Here is a 15532-nt window from a genome sequence, read left to right as displayed (position 1 = left end):
GCAGGTGAGGACCACCTCCAGGAGGCGGGGCGGGGGGGTGGCGTCTGTGTTCAGCGGGGGCGGCGGGAGGGCGGGGCGTCTGTGTTGGGGGCCAGGCGGAGCCAGGTAACGCTGCCCTTGGCGGTCGGGGTCCCCGAGCCAAGGCCCCCCTCAGATGCTGGGGCCCAGCCCCCAGTGCGCTGTAGCCTCTGCGGCCCCCGTCTCCCCCTCCAGGCCTGCGGGCCCCCCGCCCCAGCCTCTGTTCTCACGGAGCACTCGTGGCGAGCCGCCCTCCCTACTCTGGGGCTGTGTGTACCGCTGCCCTGGGCAGAGGTCCTCAGTGAGGCCTCTGCTGAGTGGGGGTGCCCCTCCAAGGCCTCCGCAAGGATGTCACAAGGGCCCGGGGCGGGCAGAGCCGTTGGGCCCGGCCCCGAAGTTCTGGGTTGTGTCCTGCCTGTGCCGTGGCGAGCCGTGGTCTTGGGAAGGTGGCTGCCCTCCTGTGCCCTGGGGCCTCTGTTTGGGAAGGGGTGCGGGTGTTCCTTTTCCGCACGGAGGGGATGGGGAGGAGTCACAGCCGAGCCCTGGGGGCCCCGGAGGAGCAGGGCTGCAGAGCGGCTCCCAGAGCCCCCAGGGCTGCCCTGCGTCCCCCAGTCTCAGCTGCCCGTTGCTCCCAGGCCCTGGGACCCTGCCACCCTGCCTTGGTGCTTTCCCACGCCCCCCCCCCCCCCCCCCCCCCCCCCGTTGTCCCTTGGACACCTCCCTACACACTGCGCGCCCGCCGCGACCTCAGGGCCAGCCTGCCGTGGCCCACCTCCTCCTCCTGCGCACTCCCTCCATTGCGGGGCAGCCAGGTGTCCTGCCCCAGCTTCTGAAGGGGTGTGTGGGCTCCTGCGAGCTCGGCCCTGCCTGTTGGTTTCAGTGGGTGACTGTGTGGGGTCAGTATCATCGGACGGAGACCCCTGGCCCGCCTGCGGCCACCCAGAACCAAGGGCCGCCTGCGGCTTGGCGCCGAGTGTCTGCGCCCGCGCGTCTCCAGCTGAATGCCTGGGCCTGGCCTTCCCCGGGAGCCTGCCATCAGCACTTCCTGGGTGCGCCCCTGTGTCTGGGACCCCTGGCCGGTTCAGGGACCATCCTGGCAAAGGCCCGGACCCCTGCCTGGGAACAGAGGGAGCCAGGCTCAGAATGGAGTCCCTGCGTGCCCTGGCCCTCTGCTCTGTTCCCAGTAAAGCCCCGTCTTTCAGGAGCCCTGGGCACAGAAGTTCCCCTGGGCGCAGAAGTTCCTCTGGGCAGCCTGGCCACTGGGAGGGGTGGGTGTGGAGGCCTCGCCCCCTCTTCCTTGACCGCGGTTCTCTTCTCTGGGCCCGCCTGGCTGCTGGCTCCCTGTCCGTCGCTTCACAAGGCTGCATCCGCAGCCCCTGTGCGCCCTGCCCTCTGGTCCAGCTGGTCCACTGTACGTCCTGCTCTGGCACCGCGTGGCCGTGACAGCTTGTGGTTATGGACCTGCAGACCGGGTCGGTTCCCGGAAATGTTGGACTAGGGTTGTTCCCGAGTCCAGGCTCGTCCTGCTCACCGCACCACAGGCCAGTAATCGAGAGACAGGTTGTTGGGGCAGAAGTAATGACTTTATCCTGAGACCGGGTGGGCGTGTGCCTCCGAGGACCCACCTTGCCCAAGTTAGAGTTCAGGCCCCTTTTATACTAAAAGGGGAGGGGTCTAAGTCAGACACTCCCGGGTTCCCGCAGCTTCCGGAGCAGGTGTGTGCATTTCTGCCTCCTGCAGTCATTCACAGGTGGGCCTGGTCCGGAGGGTTCCTGTGACCTAAGCAAAAGTATTTTAGCTTAATGTTCATTCTCTGGGAGGCACAGTTCCGAGAGGTGGGCTCTTATGTGTAATTAAAGCTTATAGGTAACATTCTTTTAGTGATTAACTTGTGATCAAACACACAAGGTTCTTCCCTATTGTAAGATCACGTTGTGTGGCGGGAGACTCCCTGGTGGTCCAATGCAGGGGCCCAGGTTCAATCCCTGGTCAGGGAACGAGATCCCACATGTTGCAGCTAAGAGTTTGCATGTCACAGCTAAGACCTGGTGCAGCCAAATAAATAAAACAAATATTAAAACCAGCTTAGTCGTATGAACAGAGCGGGATGCAGAGGGCATGCACCTGCTGAGGGTCTCTGGGTCCCACTGTCTGTCCTGGGGGAGCCCCTGCCCCCCAGTCCCACTGAGGTCTGCCTGGGGCGCCACTTTCCCCGCGTCCTGGGGTCTCTGCTGGACGGTGGTGGGTCAGAAGTCCACCGCAGGGCAAGAGGGGCAGGTGGGCTGCCTGAGGGACAGGGCACTGCCTGGGAGGTGGGGGCCCGGCCGCCAGGGCCTGCGGCTGGAAGTCAGGTCTGTGGTCGGGAGCCGGCCGGTGGACGGGGGCCCCGGGGAGGCGCCAAGGCCGGGGACTGCTGTGGTCAGGTGAGGCAAGATAGACTGCAAGGACAGGGAGCTCGGCACGGACCAAGCTGGGGCCCGGGCGCAGCCTGCGGCCTTGTGCGGTGCTTGTAGAGAGTGTGATAAGGGCCTTTTCACTGGGCCCAGGAATCAGCATGAAAGTGAAAGTCGCTCAGTCGTGTCCAACTCTTGGCGCCCCCATGGACTGTACAGTCCATGAAATTCTCCAGGCCAGAATGCTGGAGTGGGTAGCTGTTCTCTTCTCCAGGGGATCTTCCTGACCCAGGAATAGAACCCAGGTCTCCTGCATTGCAGGTGGGTTCTTTACCTGCATTTCAGGCTGAGTCATAAGGGAAGCCCAAGAATACTGGAGTGGGTAGCCCATCCCTTCTCCAGTGGATCTTCCCGACCCAGGAATCAAACCACGGTCTCCTGCATTGCAGGTGGGTTCTTTACCAGCTGAGCTATCAGGGAAGACTCAGTACTTGGTATAAGAGTTGTTTATTCCGAGCCTAAAGTAAATAAACAAATGGGTCAAAGTTAATAGGAAAGAAAGAGTTCTTTGTTCGCACACTGCGTGCCCATCAGGGACGCAGCTCTGTGCTTGCCCTGCTGCCCTCAGCCTGCATCTCAGTGGGGCAGTCAGGACCCCAGAAGGAGCCGGGCGGGCAGGGCTGGACACCGGCATGTTGGGCATGGCTTTGCTGAGCCTGGACTCGGGCCGTGTCTTGAACTAACAGAGATCTTGCTTTTCCTCCCCCACCACCCCCACCCCCTTTAAGAGCTGAGGAGGCGCCAGCTCAGCAGCCCCCGAAAGGACAAGCCCAGGTCAATAATGGAGCAGGTAGGCCTGGGGGTGGCCAGGGGCGGCGGCTCTGTGCCCGGGGGCACCTGCTTACCCGCAGGACGCCCTCCCGTCGGGGTCCCTGATTGCCCACTGAGGGGTCCCTGTAGCAGGTGCGAGTTGTCCCGCTGGAACTGGACGTATTTTTGCACAACACAAGGTGGCCACTCTGCCCGCCCCGCCTCCTCCCCAGGGAGGGCGCGTGTGGTCACTCTGGCCGCATGGCCCTAGCTGGGCCCCCTTCCCGGAGGCCGGGCACTGGGGGTGGCTGTGGGCGGCGTGCTGCAGGCCCCCTCCCCGGGTCAGGACACAGAACCTTCTCGCCCGTTTCTTTCTGCCAGGGCCTCATGTTCCTCGTCTGCATCCACACTGGGCCCTTTCTGGAGCTGTCACTAAGAGGATGGTGTGGGAGGGAACTGGGCTTCCGTCTGGCTCTGGAGGGGCCTGGTCCGCGGTGGTCCCTGGCCTACGTGGCCTCAGACTCAGGACCCTCGCAGGCTGACCGTTGATGGGAAGCTGTGCCGGGGCTCAGAGAGCCACCCTCAGTTGAGCCTTCTGTGGGGTAAAAATGCGGAGACTGCTGTCCGAGAGGGGAGGTCTCTCAGGTGACCTCCGGGTGGGGGCTGAGTTCGGGGACCAGAGTGGGCCCCGGCCCCCCTCCTGCCCTGTGCAGGGCCCCTGTGCCTGCCTTCCAGAGAGGGAGCTGCCCCTTCCCCAGGGTGTTGGTGCTGGGCTTGCTGCCAGGCTGACCAGGTGTCCAGTAGGTCATAGTCCCCTGGGTCCTCATGGTTCATGGCCGGAAGCCCAGGTTCTAGGCCAGGAGCACAGGAGACCCCTTCCCTACGGGACCCCCGCTGTGCCTCCCACACACGTGCGCAGGGGAAGTCTTTCCATGCCTCCCCGGGGGTCCCCAGGCCCCCTGCCCCCAGAGCCCACCCTTAAGCCGAGGTCCACGCTGATGGCCGTGGTCTGGTGGCCCCTGCACTGTCCTCGGGTCGGCCCCAGGCCTCGGTTCCTTCGAGCTGACACGAAGCCACCTGCGCTCCCGGCGTCCCCCTCTGACTGTGGGGGGATGGCTCCCCCTGCAGGCCACTCCATGCCCCGCCCCCTGAAGGGGCAGACTCATCCCTGGGATTTCAGCTGGTTTTCTCTGAGGGGGTGGCTTTCCGAAGGCGGAGACCACTTTGCTCCCTGGACTGCCCCCTCCCATACCAGAGCACCACCCGCATTGGCTGGTCCTCAGGCTCTGGGTGTCCAGGGGCGAGTGCCCACCTGGTCCCTTCCCAGACAAACCAGTGTGGCCAGTACAGGCTGGGGGGAGGTCAGCCCAGCTCCCTCAGTGGGCTGAGCGCCTGCCTGGATGGCACCTGCCCTGGGGACAGCCTCTGACAAGCCAGGGGTCGGCGTGCGGAACGCGGGGGACCCCCAGTGTCCACGGAGCCCCTCCTGGTTCTGCCGTGGACCTGCCTCCAGCAGCCCCACCGGGAGTACCCCCCCCACCGAACCCCTCTCCCCAGTTCTCTGTGAGCCCCTCACTGAGACTTGCCACCGTCCTGCAGAACGGCGGAGCCAGGGGCTGTGCCCCCGGGTCCAGAAGTGGTTCTATGAGAAGTTCGGGGAGTACGTGGAGGACTTCCGGTTCCAGCCCGAGGAGAGCGCCGTGGAGACAGAGGAGCCCCTCAGTGCCCGGAGGTGGGGCCCTGGCGGAGGTCGGGGCGGCGGGGTACAGCCGGACCACCCAGGGGCCCCTGGCGCCCGGCTCACAGCCATGCCGGAGGGAAGGTCCTCCCTGGGGCGGCCACGCAGCTGTGTTCCCCATCCCCCGTGGCCATGCTCGGGCTTGTGACAGGCCCCATATGGGGACGGTGGGCCCGTGCCCGCAGGCCAGGCCCGGCTGAGGCTGGGGTGGGGGTCGCCGGGGTGGGAGACGGGGCCCGCCCCACCCCCCGCGCGCCCCCCGGGGGCCTGGCCTACGGCTCCTGTATCCCAGGGTCTCCCCCAGCGCCCGTGGAGCACCGCGGGGCCGGGGCCTGGGTGCTGGCGCTCACCCCTCCCCTCCGTCCCTCTCAGGCTGACCGAGAACATGAGGAGGCTCAGTAAGTACCCAGCGTGGACTCAGTAAGTACCCGCTCGGCTCTGCTGCGTGCGCTGTCAGGGCTGGGCTGCGTGTGGGGCGGGGTCCCCCCAGCACTGGGCTGGGCTTCTTCCGCAAGAACAGTTTTCAAGACTTGCCCGCCCCCTTCCTCAGGCCGTGGGAGGTTTGTCCCAGGCCCACCCTGTCTGTCTGTCTGTCTGCCCCTGGCCCAGGGCTGGAAGCAGGGTTTCCCTCCAGTCCTGGGACCCCCAGCGAAACGTGGTGCTTCCCCCAAACGCTTGTCAGGGCCCGCGGTGTGGGAGCAAAGCCCCGTCCATACACGGCCAGGGCAGAGGACAGGGACACTACCGAGCAGCCGGGGTCAGGCCACCGGGGCCGTGACGGCTGCGGTTCGCCCGGCTCCTTTTGGTGCCCCCCTTCCCCCCGCGTCCCCCCATGCCCTGCCTCCAGCTGGTGCAGCAGCCAGACCACCAGGTGTGTCCGAGGGCTGGGTGAGTGCTGGCCTGACCGTGTGGTCTGATTTGTCCCCAGAGCGTGGCGCCAAGCCCGTCACCAGCTTTGTGAAGAACCTCTCTGCCTTATCTGACTGGTACTCCATCTACACATCTGCCATCGCCTTCACCGTGAGTGCTCCCTGCGGGGTGGGGGTGTGTGCTCCCCATGGAATGGGTGATGTGCTCCCCACAGGGTGGAGACTGTTCTCTCTGCGGAGTTGGGGGGGTGTGCTCCCCATGGAGTGGGTGGTGTGCTCCCCATGGAGTGGGTGATGTGCTCCCCACAGGGTGGGGACTGTGCTCCCTGTGGAGTTGGGGGTGTGCTCCCTGAGGGGTTGGGGGTGTGCTCCCTGATGGATGGGGGCTGTGCTCCCCTCGGGGTGGGGTGTGCTCCCTGAGGGGTAGGGGCTGTGTTCCCCATGGGGTGGGGGGTGTGCTCCCTGATGGGTGGGGACTGTGCTCCCCACACGGTGGGATGTGTACTCTCCAAGGGGTGGGGTGTGCTCCCCTTGGAGTGGGGGGTGTGCTCCATGAGGGTAGGGTAGCTGTCCTCCCCTTGGGGTTGGGGGGCGTGCACCCCGCCCCAGGGTTTCCCGGGGGACCCAGCCTGCTGTGCCGGGCAGCTCTGTGGGGTCGTCAGGACTAGCGAGGTGCTGTTGGGTGCAGCCTGGGGCTGGCCCGTGGGCTCCCTGTGCCCAGGAACACCCCCACGGCAGTTTCCTTGGGGAGGGGTCTCGGGCTGAACCCGTGGCCGGCTTTCCAGGTGGGCTGGGGGAGGAGCCTGGCCGGTCACCTGTCTGCCCCCGTCTGTTCTCTTGCACCCGCAGGTGTACATGAACGCCGTGTGGCACGGCTGGGCCATCCCCATGTTCTTGTTCCTTGCAATTCTGAGGCTGTCCCTCAATTACCTCATAGCCAGGTAGGTGTGCTGGGGGTCTCGTGTGCAGGGCTGCCCCGTCTCCCGCCTCACATGTGCAGCTGGCCCTGTGTCACACGCTGGCATTTTTGGAGCTTGTTCTAGCTTTCCTGGTGACTTAGATAGTAAAGAATCTATCTCCAACGCGGGAGACCAGGGTTGGATCTCTGGGTCAGGAAAATCCCCTGGAGGAGCGCATGACCACCCACTCCAGTGTTCTAGCCTGGAGAATCCCACGGATGGAGGAGCCTGGCGGGCCACAGTCCATGGGGTCACAAAGAGTGGGACATGACTGAGTGACTCACATTCACTCGAACTCTCTGCAGCCCCTGGACTCCTGGAGGAGGGTTTGCTGGCAGAGTAATAACCAAACCCCGGCAGCTCTTTGCTGTGAGCAGCCAGTGGGAGCCAGCTTTGGGGTGACTCTGGCCCCTCTTCTGATTGCACCGTGTTTAGGCAGGAAAGTACCCCTTACCACAAGCAGTAATATCCCAGTGCAGGGGTCGATGGAGCTGCAGAGGCTGTGTCCTCAGGGTCCCAGCTCGCACCGCAGAGGCGCCGGGACTCAGCGACCCTCGAGCCCAGGGCCTGCCCGCCCTCTGAGCGCCCCCTTTCCTCTCGAGGCTGGGGTGGGGGGCCGCGTTGGAAGCCGGCCTGTGCAGGTCTGTGTGGCCCTGAGGTCACCCCAAAGAGTGAATGAAACCCAGTTCCATGTCAGGCCTGAGTAGGCGCCGCCTCCCGTGTTTTTCTCAGCCGTTCAGAAGCTCACCCACGTGTTTCTAGGTGCTTCTCTGTGCTTGCCTAAGTTGCTTCACTGGAAACTGCTTCTTGGTGAAAAAGCAAACCTTTAATTGCTTATGAAAGGGTTCTCCGTGCCCAGACTGGCGTGGCTCCTGAAGCCCTTGCTGCTGTCGCCCGACTTACTCTAGGAGGGCCCTCCCCTCTGGGTGCTCCTGTACGTGTCCCCCGCCCAGGAGGGCTCCCAGGGCAGGGTTGGTGGGGGCCGCCCAGGTTGTCTGCTCTTGAGCCCAGGAGGAGCCTGGTGGGTCTGGGCAGATGGCCGGGTGTTTCGGAGGCTCCTGTCGCCACGGCCAGCATTTCAGGGGATGCTTCCTGGCTGGGCGCACAGGCTGGCGACACGCCGTCACCCCTGGGTGCCCGCCGCCTGCAGGCGACGCCCTGGTGAGGGTGCCTTGTCTTCCGTTCGCCAGGGGCTGGAGGATACAGTGGAGCATTGTGCCCGAAGTGTCCGAAGTGGTGGTAAGTCCCGGGAGGGGCTCCTTCGAGGGCCAGGCTCTGTGGGAGGGTGCAGGTGCCCTGAGGCCCCCAGGGCTGGCTGCGTGGGTGCCGGCAGGGAGCCCTGCCCGGCGGGGAGTGGTCAGAGAGGGGACGGCCAGCCACCCCCACCGGAGGCCCTCCCCGGCTGACGCCCTGAGAGCCCCTCCTGGGCCTGGGGTTGGCCGCGTGGGAAGCAGGTCACGCTGGCTTGGCCTGGCCTGCCCTGCCTCAGCTGGGACGTGACTTGGAGGGGAGGTAGCAAGGGGGGGCCCCAGGAGCCGCTCCCCACAGTCCCGAGGAGGGAGGTGGGCGATGAGTGGGCTGGAGCAGGGTCAGCAGAGCTCCCCGTGGCCCATCGCTTGCTCTTGTAAATGAAGTTTTATTGGTTTCTGTCACGCCCACTCATTTACGCTGTGACTCTCCCGGGGCTGCAGCAGCCGTGACAGACGTCAGGCCTGCAGACGCACACGCGCTTGCCCTCTGGCATTTTGCAGACAGTTTGCCCACCTGCTCCTCAGGGGACCCTGGCCTGAGGGGCAGAACCGCCGGGCACGGGCTGGGGGGAAGCCACGGTGCCTCGACGGGCGTCGCCGGGTGTTTGAGCAGCCCCTGGGGGTTGAGCACGGACCAGGGCAGGGTGCAGGACATGGTGGGTCTGCAGGGCCCCTTAGATGGGGCAGGTGGGGGGCACGTCGGGGGAGGTGGGCCCGCGCCCTTTGGTCCTGACACCTGAAAGTCCTTGGGAGGTTCTTGCTGAGTGAGCTCAGGCCAGCTGGACGAGGTCAGGCGTTCCCGGTGGGGCGTTGGTCCCTGCGCCTGTGAAGTCAGGGCTGGGCCGGGGCCTCTGTGGTGACAGGTGCCGCTCTGAAGGCAGCCTGTTTGGGCAGCAGTTGGGTGGGGGGCTGCTCGCCATCTCTTGGGCTCCACGGGGGTGTCAGCAGGAACGGCTGCCTGTGCCGCCCCCTCGGGCTGGGCCCCCCAGGGACGCCCGTCCTTCTGTTGGGGCGGCAGAGACCCCGGTCCCCGGGCTGGGAGGCCTCGTCCTGTTTAACATCGGTAACTTCTCTGAACTGTTAAATTTCAGTGGAAATTCTCTTTCTCCTTTGACTGAAGGAGCCTCCGAAGGAAGACCTGACCGTGTCTGAGAAGTTCCAGCTTGTGCTGGACGTCGCCCAGAAGGCCCAGGTACATGCTGCTGGACTCGGGGGTGGGGAGCCCCTGGAACTCCAGCACCCCAGTGGGAGGAGCCCCTCCTGACCGGCGCCCCGGGCGAGCTACTGGGAGGGCATGGAGCCTGGTCCCTCGTCTTGAGCGGGGTGTTCCCCGTCGCCGTGCTTGGGCCTGGGCACGGCTGGGCAGGAGCGCGGGGCCCCGCGGGGCCTCTGGCCTTCTGCAGAGTCGCCGTGCGGCCCCAGGGTCTCTGCTTGACCGCAGCTCCGTTTTCACACAGAACCTCTTCGGCAAGATGGCAGACATCCTGGAAAAGATCAAGAAGTAAGTCGTGCCCCAGGGCCCGCCCTGCCGGGGTCCGCCCACCCGCTCTGAGCCTGCCCTCTCCCTCCAGCCTGTTCATGTGGGTCCAGCCCGAGACTACCCAGAAGCTGTACGTGGCACTGTGGGCCGCCTTCCTCGCCTCCTGCTTCTTCCCCTTCCGCCTGGTGGGGCTGGCCCTGGGTAAGGAGCTGCTGGCATCCGGCCCTCTGACCCGTGCGGGAGCCGGGGCCCTGCGCCCCAGGACGTGCCCCCCACCCCCCGACCCCCACCTGCGCCCCTCGGATGCGCCCCCCAGCCCCAGCCCCCCCGCGGCCCTCGGGCGGGCAGCTCATGCCCTCACCTCCCTCCACCCCTCCCCCAGTGGCTTTTTGTCAAAACCTTTGCATTTGGGAGACATGGAGTCCATCCAGCCTAGAGAGATGAGATTTCGGTTTCTCGAATCCAGCCCGTCCTCTGCTGCCCGGGCAGGCAAGGCTGCTGGACCCCAGGCCTGTGGGACTTGGGTGTCTGCCATGGTTCTCTGTGAGCGCTCCTGGGCTCCCAGGGTCGGGGGGACAGATCAGAGGGTACAGGGGTGTGATGGGGGCAGGTGAGGCTGAGGGTGGGAGCCGGCGTAGGGGTGGGGCTGTGGACAGGCAGCCTCAGGGCCTGGGTCGGGTGTAGGGACTCGAGCTAGGGCTGGAGGGGGTGCAGTAATGAGGTGTGTTTTGGGTGCGTCAAGGACATCCCTGGGCTGGGGTGAAGTGAGTCTTGGGTGTGCTCAGGTCCAGGCGGGTTTGCAAAGCATAGCTGTCAGGGTTTGCGAGGGTGGGCTGGGGTGGAGCAGGGGTCAGTTTTTCCCTGAGGGGCCAGGGGGGCTGTTCAGTACCTCCAGGGAGGTGGGAGGGGCAGTGGTGGGGGGCATTAGCGTTTAATCCTGGGTGGGGAGGTGTGCAGCGTGCAGGACTGGCCCCTGCCCGCATTTCAAACCACCTGGTCGTAGGTTGAGTTCCCAAGAGAACAAGGCTGGGCTTGGAGTCCAGGGTGGCAGGGAGATGGGAGATGGGGGGGGACCGGGCGGTGGCCTGGCAGGGCCACAGCGGTACCCAGAGAGGCCCCTCGGAGGCTGGGAGGAGACTTGGTGGGGAACGTGGAGGCCTGTGGGTCCTGGCTTGATGGGCTGAGCTGGGTGTGGAGCTGTGGGCTGGGGGTTCTGATGGTTGGGGTTGTCCCTGAAGTTCCCGGTGGGTGCAGATGCTGAGCCCCCGGCGTGGGGGTCGTAGCTGGAGAGGGAGGGGGGCACAGGTGTGGAGAGACTGCCCCAGAGCCGAGGTCAGGGTCCTGAAGTGACCCACCCGCTTAGCTCAGGCCCACACCCCCACCCTGGGAAGTCACACCCCCTCCCCAGGCGCGACCCTGGGGCCCGGCCGCAGGCTGGGCTCTCCTGGCCCAGGCGTCCCCTGCCCGGAGCTGGCGCTGGGCCCATCCTTGGTGCGTGAGCGGGGGTGGGCCGGCTGGGGAGGGGTCCCCCAAAGACCTGCTCACGTCCCCTCGGAGGGCGGTGACTCATGGTTCTGTTTGGTTGGCTCCTTTTAGGGACAGTTTATCGTTTGGCCTGAGCCACCTCTAGGCTTGAGATAACGGCACCCAGCAGAGGCCTCCCTCTCAGCTGGGGTCCCTTCCCTGCCCTGTGTGTCCCCCTCCCAGGGCCACCGTCCCGCACTTGGGCCCCAGGAGGCCCTCCAGGGAGCACTGGGGCCCCCAGGCAGGGCAGGGACTGCATGCTGGCCGCTCGGGCGGGGCCGCAGGGTCTTGCTGAGATGGGACCTCGTTTGCCCCCCAGGCCTCTACGCGGGAATCAAGTTTTTCCTTATCGATTTTATCTTCAAACGCTGCCCGAGGCTGCGAGCCAAGTACGACACTCCGTATATCATCTGGAAGAGCCTCCCCACGGACCCCCAGCTCAAGGAGCGCTCCAGCACTGCCGTGTCGCGCAGGGTAGGCTGCGCGCCGGCTGGGGAGGCCCGCCCGCCCGCCCCGCTGTGCCTCGCACCCGCTCCCGGGGAGGCACTGATCTGGGGGGGCCCGGAAACGAAACAGCCGTGGGGCAGATTCCCCGTGACTGGCTCCGCTGTCCCAAAGGTCCAGGGTGACTGTCCCAGGGCCGGACAGCCCTGGGCAGGGGATGGCTGTTGGCGGAGGTCCCCACCCACCTGAAGGACCCCTGCCCATCCAGACTGGCTGGGGAGCAGGCCCTGCCCAGCCAGGTGGGCCCCCAAGCCCCAGGCAGGAGGGTTCAGGGTGCTGGAAGCTGGAGTCCCGGGAGGGCCTGGTCCCTGCTCCCTGGCTTGGAGGCTCGGGCAGCAAGGCTGAGACGGCACATTCAGTGCACACAGGCCGGTGGAAGGTTGTGTGGGCGTCGGGTACTGCGTCCAGAGCCAGGACGCAGAGGGCACGCTGGCCTTGCTGGCCTTCTTGGTGTCTCAGACTAGTGGGGAGGTGCTGGGCTCAGTCGGGCTCCCGTGGAGGTGTATGAGGGCTTCCTGGAGGAGGTGGCGTCGGGTTTCAGCCTTGTGTTTCGGTGTCCAGTGGTGTCTTGATGCCTCTGTCTGTGGGAGGAAAGCTCTGGGTCAGGCGTGGGCCAGGCTTCCTGGATTCTGGGACCGCGAGGCTTGTTGGGGGCCTGAACTCACAGGCCAGGTGCGCAGCACACACCTCGCTGAAGCTGTGGGTGGGCTCTGGTCACACAGACCCAAGTGGACCCAAGGGGTGAGGCCCACCTTAAGCAGGCTCCCTAAGCGTCTTAACCAGAAAGCTGGGAGGCAGGCTTCCTGGGGTGGAGGGTGACCCTGCTGGGCGTCCCACGGCCCGTCCGCGGGTGGTCGTGACCTCGTGTCACGAGGCCCCCGCCCCTCCTTCTCTCTTGGTCCCGCGTGTGTTGTCCCTTCTGGCCGGCTGTCGGGACACGACAAGGTGCGGCACCCATGTGGACGCCCCTCCCGCCCTTGGGCTGTGCTTGACTCTGTCTGACTGATGGTGCTCTCTGTGGCCGGGGCTTCGGCTGGCCTGGTGTGGGGGGCTGTGCATGACTGTGGTTGACTGTCTGAGTAGTCAGTGGCCAGGGCCTCGGCTGGCCTGGTGTCCGCAGCGTGGCTGTGAGCTGCCCCAGGGCTGAGCAGTGGCCAGCCCCGCACTGACCACACGAGCCGGCTCGGCCTTGGCTAAGCGGCTGGGATGGGGCATTGTGAGAAGGGGCCCCCCGTGGCCAGACTGCTCTGCCTAGGGTGGGGGGCTCCTGGGGCAAGGAGGACGGGGTTCCCCAGGGGCCCTCCTGGGGGGGTGCGCCCATGCCTGGGTGTGCCTGCCTCTCCGCTTGTCCACGTGTGCAGCTGGGCCCGGGGTGGGGGATAGCCGTGTGTCCCCCCCTCGGTGGGTGCTGCTCACCAGCACCTGGGCCTCCGCAGCTGCAGATGGCCTCCTCCCGGAGCTGTGTGTCCAGCGCGCCTGCTGGCCTGAGCAGGGACGAGGATGCTGGCCGCCTGCACGGCGCCAAGAAGGGCAACTTCCACGAGATCTTCAACCTGACGGAGAATGAGCGTCCGCTGGCGGGTATGTGTGTGCTGAGCCCGTGGCCAGGCCCGGCAGCTCGCCCGCCCCGGTGCTGGGACCCAAAGGCAGGGACGGGCCGTAGGGGCTTGGGGAGGGCCCCCTGGGCCAGAGGTCGGAGCGGCCAGGCGCATCTGCGGCGGGCTGTCTGGCAGCAGAAAGGTAAGCAGGCATGGGCAGGGTGGCTTAGACGTTGTGGCCTCTGTTGTGTGTGACCTCGGCTGGCGGAAGGCCTTTGCAGAGCTTCAGCCTTGAGCTTCTCCCGAGCCCTCTTCCTCATGACCTGGAGCTTGGCCCGTGTGCTCTGAGAGCTGTGGCCCCAGTTTGACCCTTTTAAACCAGGCTTTGCCTTCACGCCCCTGCTCACTCACGGGGAGGGGCCGCCGCCCGTTTCCCAGCGGCTTCAGCCCCCGCTGCCCTCGACCCCGCGGGTCTCTCTGATGGTGGAGCGCGAGCCTCGGATGTTCCCGAGAAGCCAGCACTGACCCTCCAGCGTGAGTCCAGGGTGCGCGTCTCCGGGGGAGCGTCTCGGCCAAGTCCTGTCTGGCTTTGTCCCCGTTAGTGTGTGAGAACGGCTGGCGGTGCTGCTTGATAAACCGGGACCGGAAGATGCCGACCGACTACATCAGAAACGGGGTCCTGTACGTGACGGAGAAGTGAGTGAGCCGTGGGCGGGGTGCAGGTGGGCACGGCCCCGGGGGCGGCTGGGGTCTGAGCAGGCATGCCCCCGGTCCAGCACCTGCCCAGAGCCGCCCAGGGCCACTGGGCCCCGGCCCTGGAGTCCGGCACGCCGTAACCAGGGTGCCCTGGTCTGCCGCGCTTGTCATGTGGCGGGAACCCCCTCCCTGGCCTGGGCCGGCAGGCTCCTTGTTCATCTCCCTTTGGGACGAGGTGACCCAGCTGCCCTGCGGGGGTAGAGGTGGGGAGGAGGCCCTGGTCTCAGCCTGGGGGGCCCCCTGACCACCTCGTCCCCCACACTCCGCCGAGGATCACGCCTCCCTCCCTTCCTGCTTGCTGGAGCTTCTGGCCAGGCAGACCCCACTGGGCCTTGGGTGCACACGTCTCCCGCAGGGCGCCCCGTGGGGCTCGTTGTGGGACCATGAGTGGGGTTCGGTGCGAGCACTGGGCTTCAGACTCAAGCCATAGGACTCTGTAAAAGCAAAACCATTTGTAGGGAGCCGGCACGTCTTGGCCAGTGAGGGGGACCCCCGTGTCGGGGTTGCGGGTCAGCTGCTGGCGTGGGCCTCCTGGTTCACGTGCTGGGCTCTGTCCACTCCCCGATCCCCCCCACCCCCGTAGTTACCTGTGCTTCGAAAGCTCCAAGTCCGGCTCTTCCAAGAGGAACAAAGTCATCAAACTGGTGGACATCACGGACATCCAGAAGGTGGGTGCCGCCCCCCATCTCAGGAGCGAGCGGGTGTAGGGTTGTGAAGCGGGGAGCCACCCTGGGAGCGGGGTCGGTTAGAACGAAGCGTGTAGACCGTCGGGCTGTGCTCCTGGGCAGCATCTGCGCAGGCACGCGATCCGCCTGCATTCTCTGGCTGGCGAGGCCCGGGCCCGTGGGGGTCTTGCCGTCTGGGGCTCCGTGGAGGAGGAGGTCCTGGGGTGCGGGGAGGGTGGCCCTGACCCCAGGGCAGGGTGACACGCCTGCTGCCTGCTTTCAGTACAAGGTCCTCTCTGTCCTGCCGGGGTCGGGCATGGGGATTGCTGTGTCCACGCCGTCGACCCAGAAGGTAAAGGTGCTGGCTGGGACCCCGGAGGTGGGGGTGGGCTGGGGGTGGGGTCTGCCCGCGTGGCCTGGTCCTACTGGCCCTGGCCTGCGTGGACTCCCACCTGTGCCTGTTTGCTCCCTCCTGCCAGCCGCTGGTGTTTGGCGCCATGGTACACAGAGACGAGGCGTTCGAGACCATCTTCAACCAGTACATGAAGATCACGTCCGCGGCCGCCGCCGGCAGCGACAGCTAGTGCTGACTCCCCTGGGCGCCACTGGGAGGTTTTCTTTTTCTTTTCTCTTTTTGATTTGGTAGTGGGAAAGAAAATCGGACATCCTCATGACCTTTTGCAATAATCCCCCTGGATGTGTGGTTTCCACTGTGTTGACCCTGCGTTTTGTAGACCCCTTCGTGCAGGGGTCGGGGCTCTCGAGGGCTCGTCCCGTGGATGCGGGGGCCACGACGAGACACGGGCCCCGCCGCCAGGCACGGCCGGGCCCCCTTGGTCCCCGCGGGGCAGAGACCGCCCAGCCTGGGTCCCAGGCGCCAGCAGCTCTTCTGCACCAAAGCCATAGGAGGAGCGCACAGGGCCTCCCCGTGGAGAGGGACGTCCGCGATGGGTGGGGGTCCCCTGCCAGCCTCCATGAATGGGCCGGCCCTTCCAAGAGGCCCCCGCGCGTGTGTTGGGAGCACGACG

General features: G+C 66.0%; 1 protein-coding gene across 5 annotated transcripts in view; it reads left to right on the top strand.

The window, feature by feature from the left end:
* GRAMD4 (GRAM domain containing 4) overlaps positions 1 to 15157 on the top strand; it is a 63561-nt gene extending 48404 nt beyond the window's left edge. For all 5 annotated transcript variants that reach the window (XM_040234529.1, XM_040234530.1, XM_040234532.1 and 2 more), the window contains 15 exons: positions 3200 to 3261; positions 4821 to 4953; positions 5332 to 5357; positions 5888 to 5979; positions 6678 to 6769; positions 7978 to 8026; positions 9158 to 9229; positions 9495 to 9538; positions 9609 to 9718; positions 11361 to 11515; positions 12982 to 13126; positions 13686 to 13779; positions 14423 to 14507; positions 14788 to 14856; positions 14984 to 15157. In XM_040234529.1, the coding sequence (XP_040090463.1) occupies positions 3200 to 3261; positions 4821 to 4953; positions 5332 to 5357; positions 5888 to 5979; positions 6678 to 6769; positions 7978 to 8026; positions 9158 to 9229; positions 9495 to 9538; positions 9609 to 9718; positions 11361 to 11515; positions 12982 to 13126; positions 13686 to 13779; positions 14423 to 14507; positions 14788 to 14856; positions 14984 to 15088 (1333 nt within the window). In that variant the 3' untranslated portion in view covers positions 15089 to 15157. The remainder of the gene's footprint in view (positions 1 to 3199; positions 3262 to 4820; positions 4954 to 5331; positions 5358 to 5887; positions 5980 to 6677; positions 6770 to 7977; positions 8027 to 9157; positions 9230 to 9494; positions 9539 to 9608; positions 9719 to 11360; positions 11516 to 12981; positions 13127 to 13685; positions 13780 to 14422; positions 14508 to 14787; positions 14857 to 14983) is intronic.
* The last annotated feature ends 375 nt before the right edge of the window (positions 15158 to 15532 follow it).

This window comes from Oryx dammah, unplaced genomic scaffold, assembly GCF_014754425.2.
Source record: "Oryx dammah isolate SB20612 unplaced genomic scaffold, SCBI_Odam_1.1 HiC_scaffold_29, whole genome shotgun sequence".
Taxonomy (NCBI): domain Eukaryota; kingdom Metazoa; phylum Chordata; class Mammalia; order Artiodactyla; family Bovidae; genus Oryx; species Oryx dammah.
This window is presented reverse-complemented; position numbering and strand designations above follow the sequence as displayed.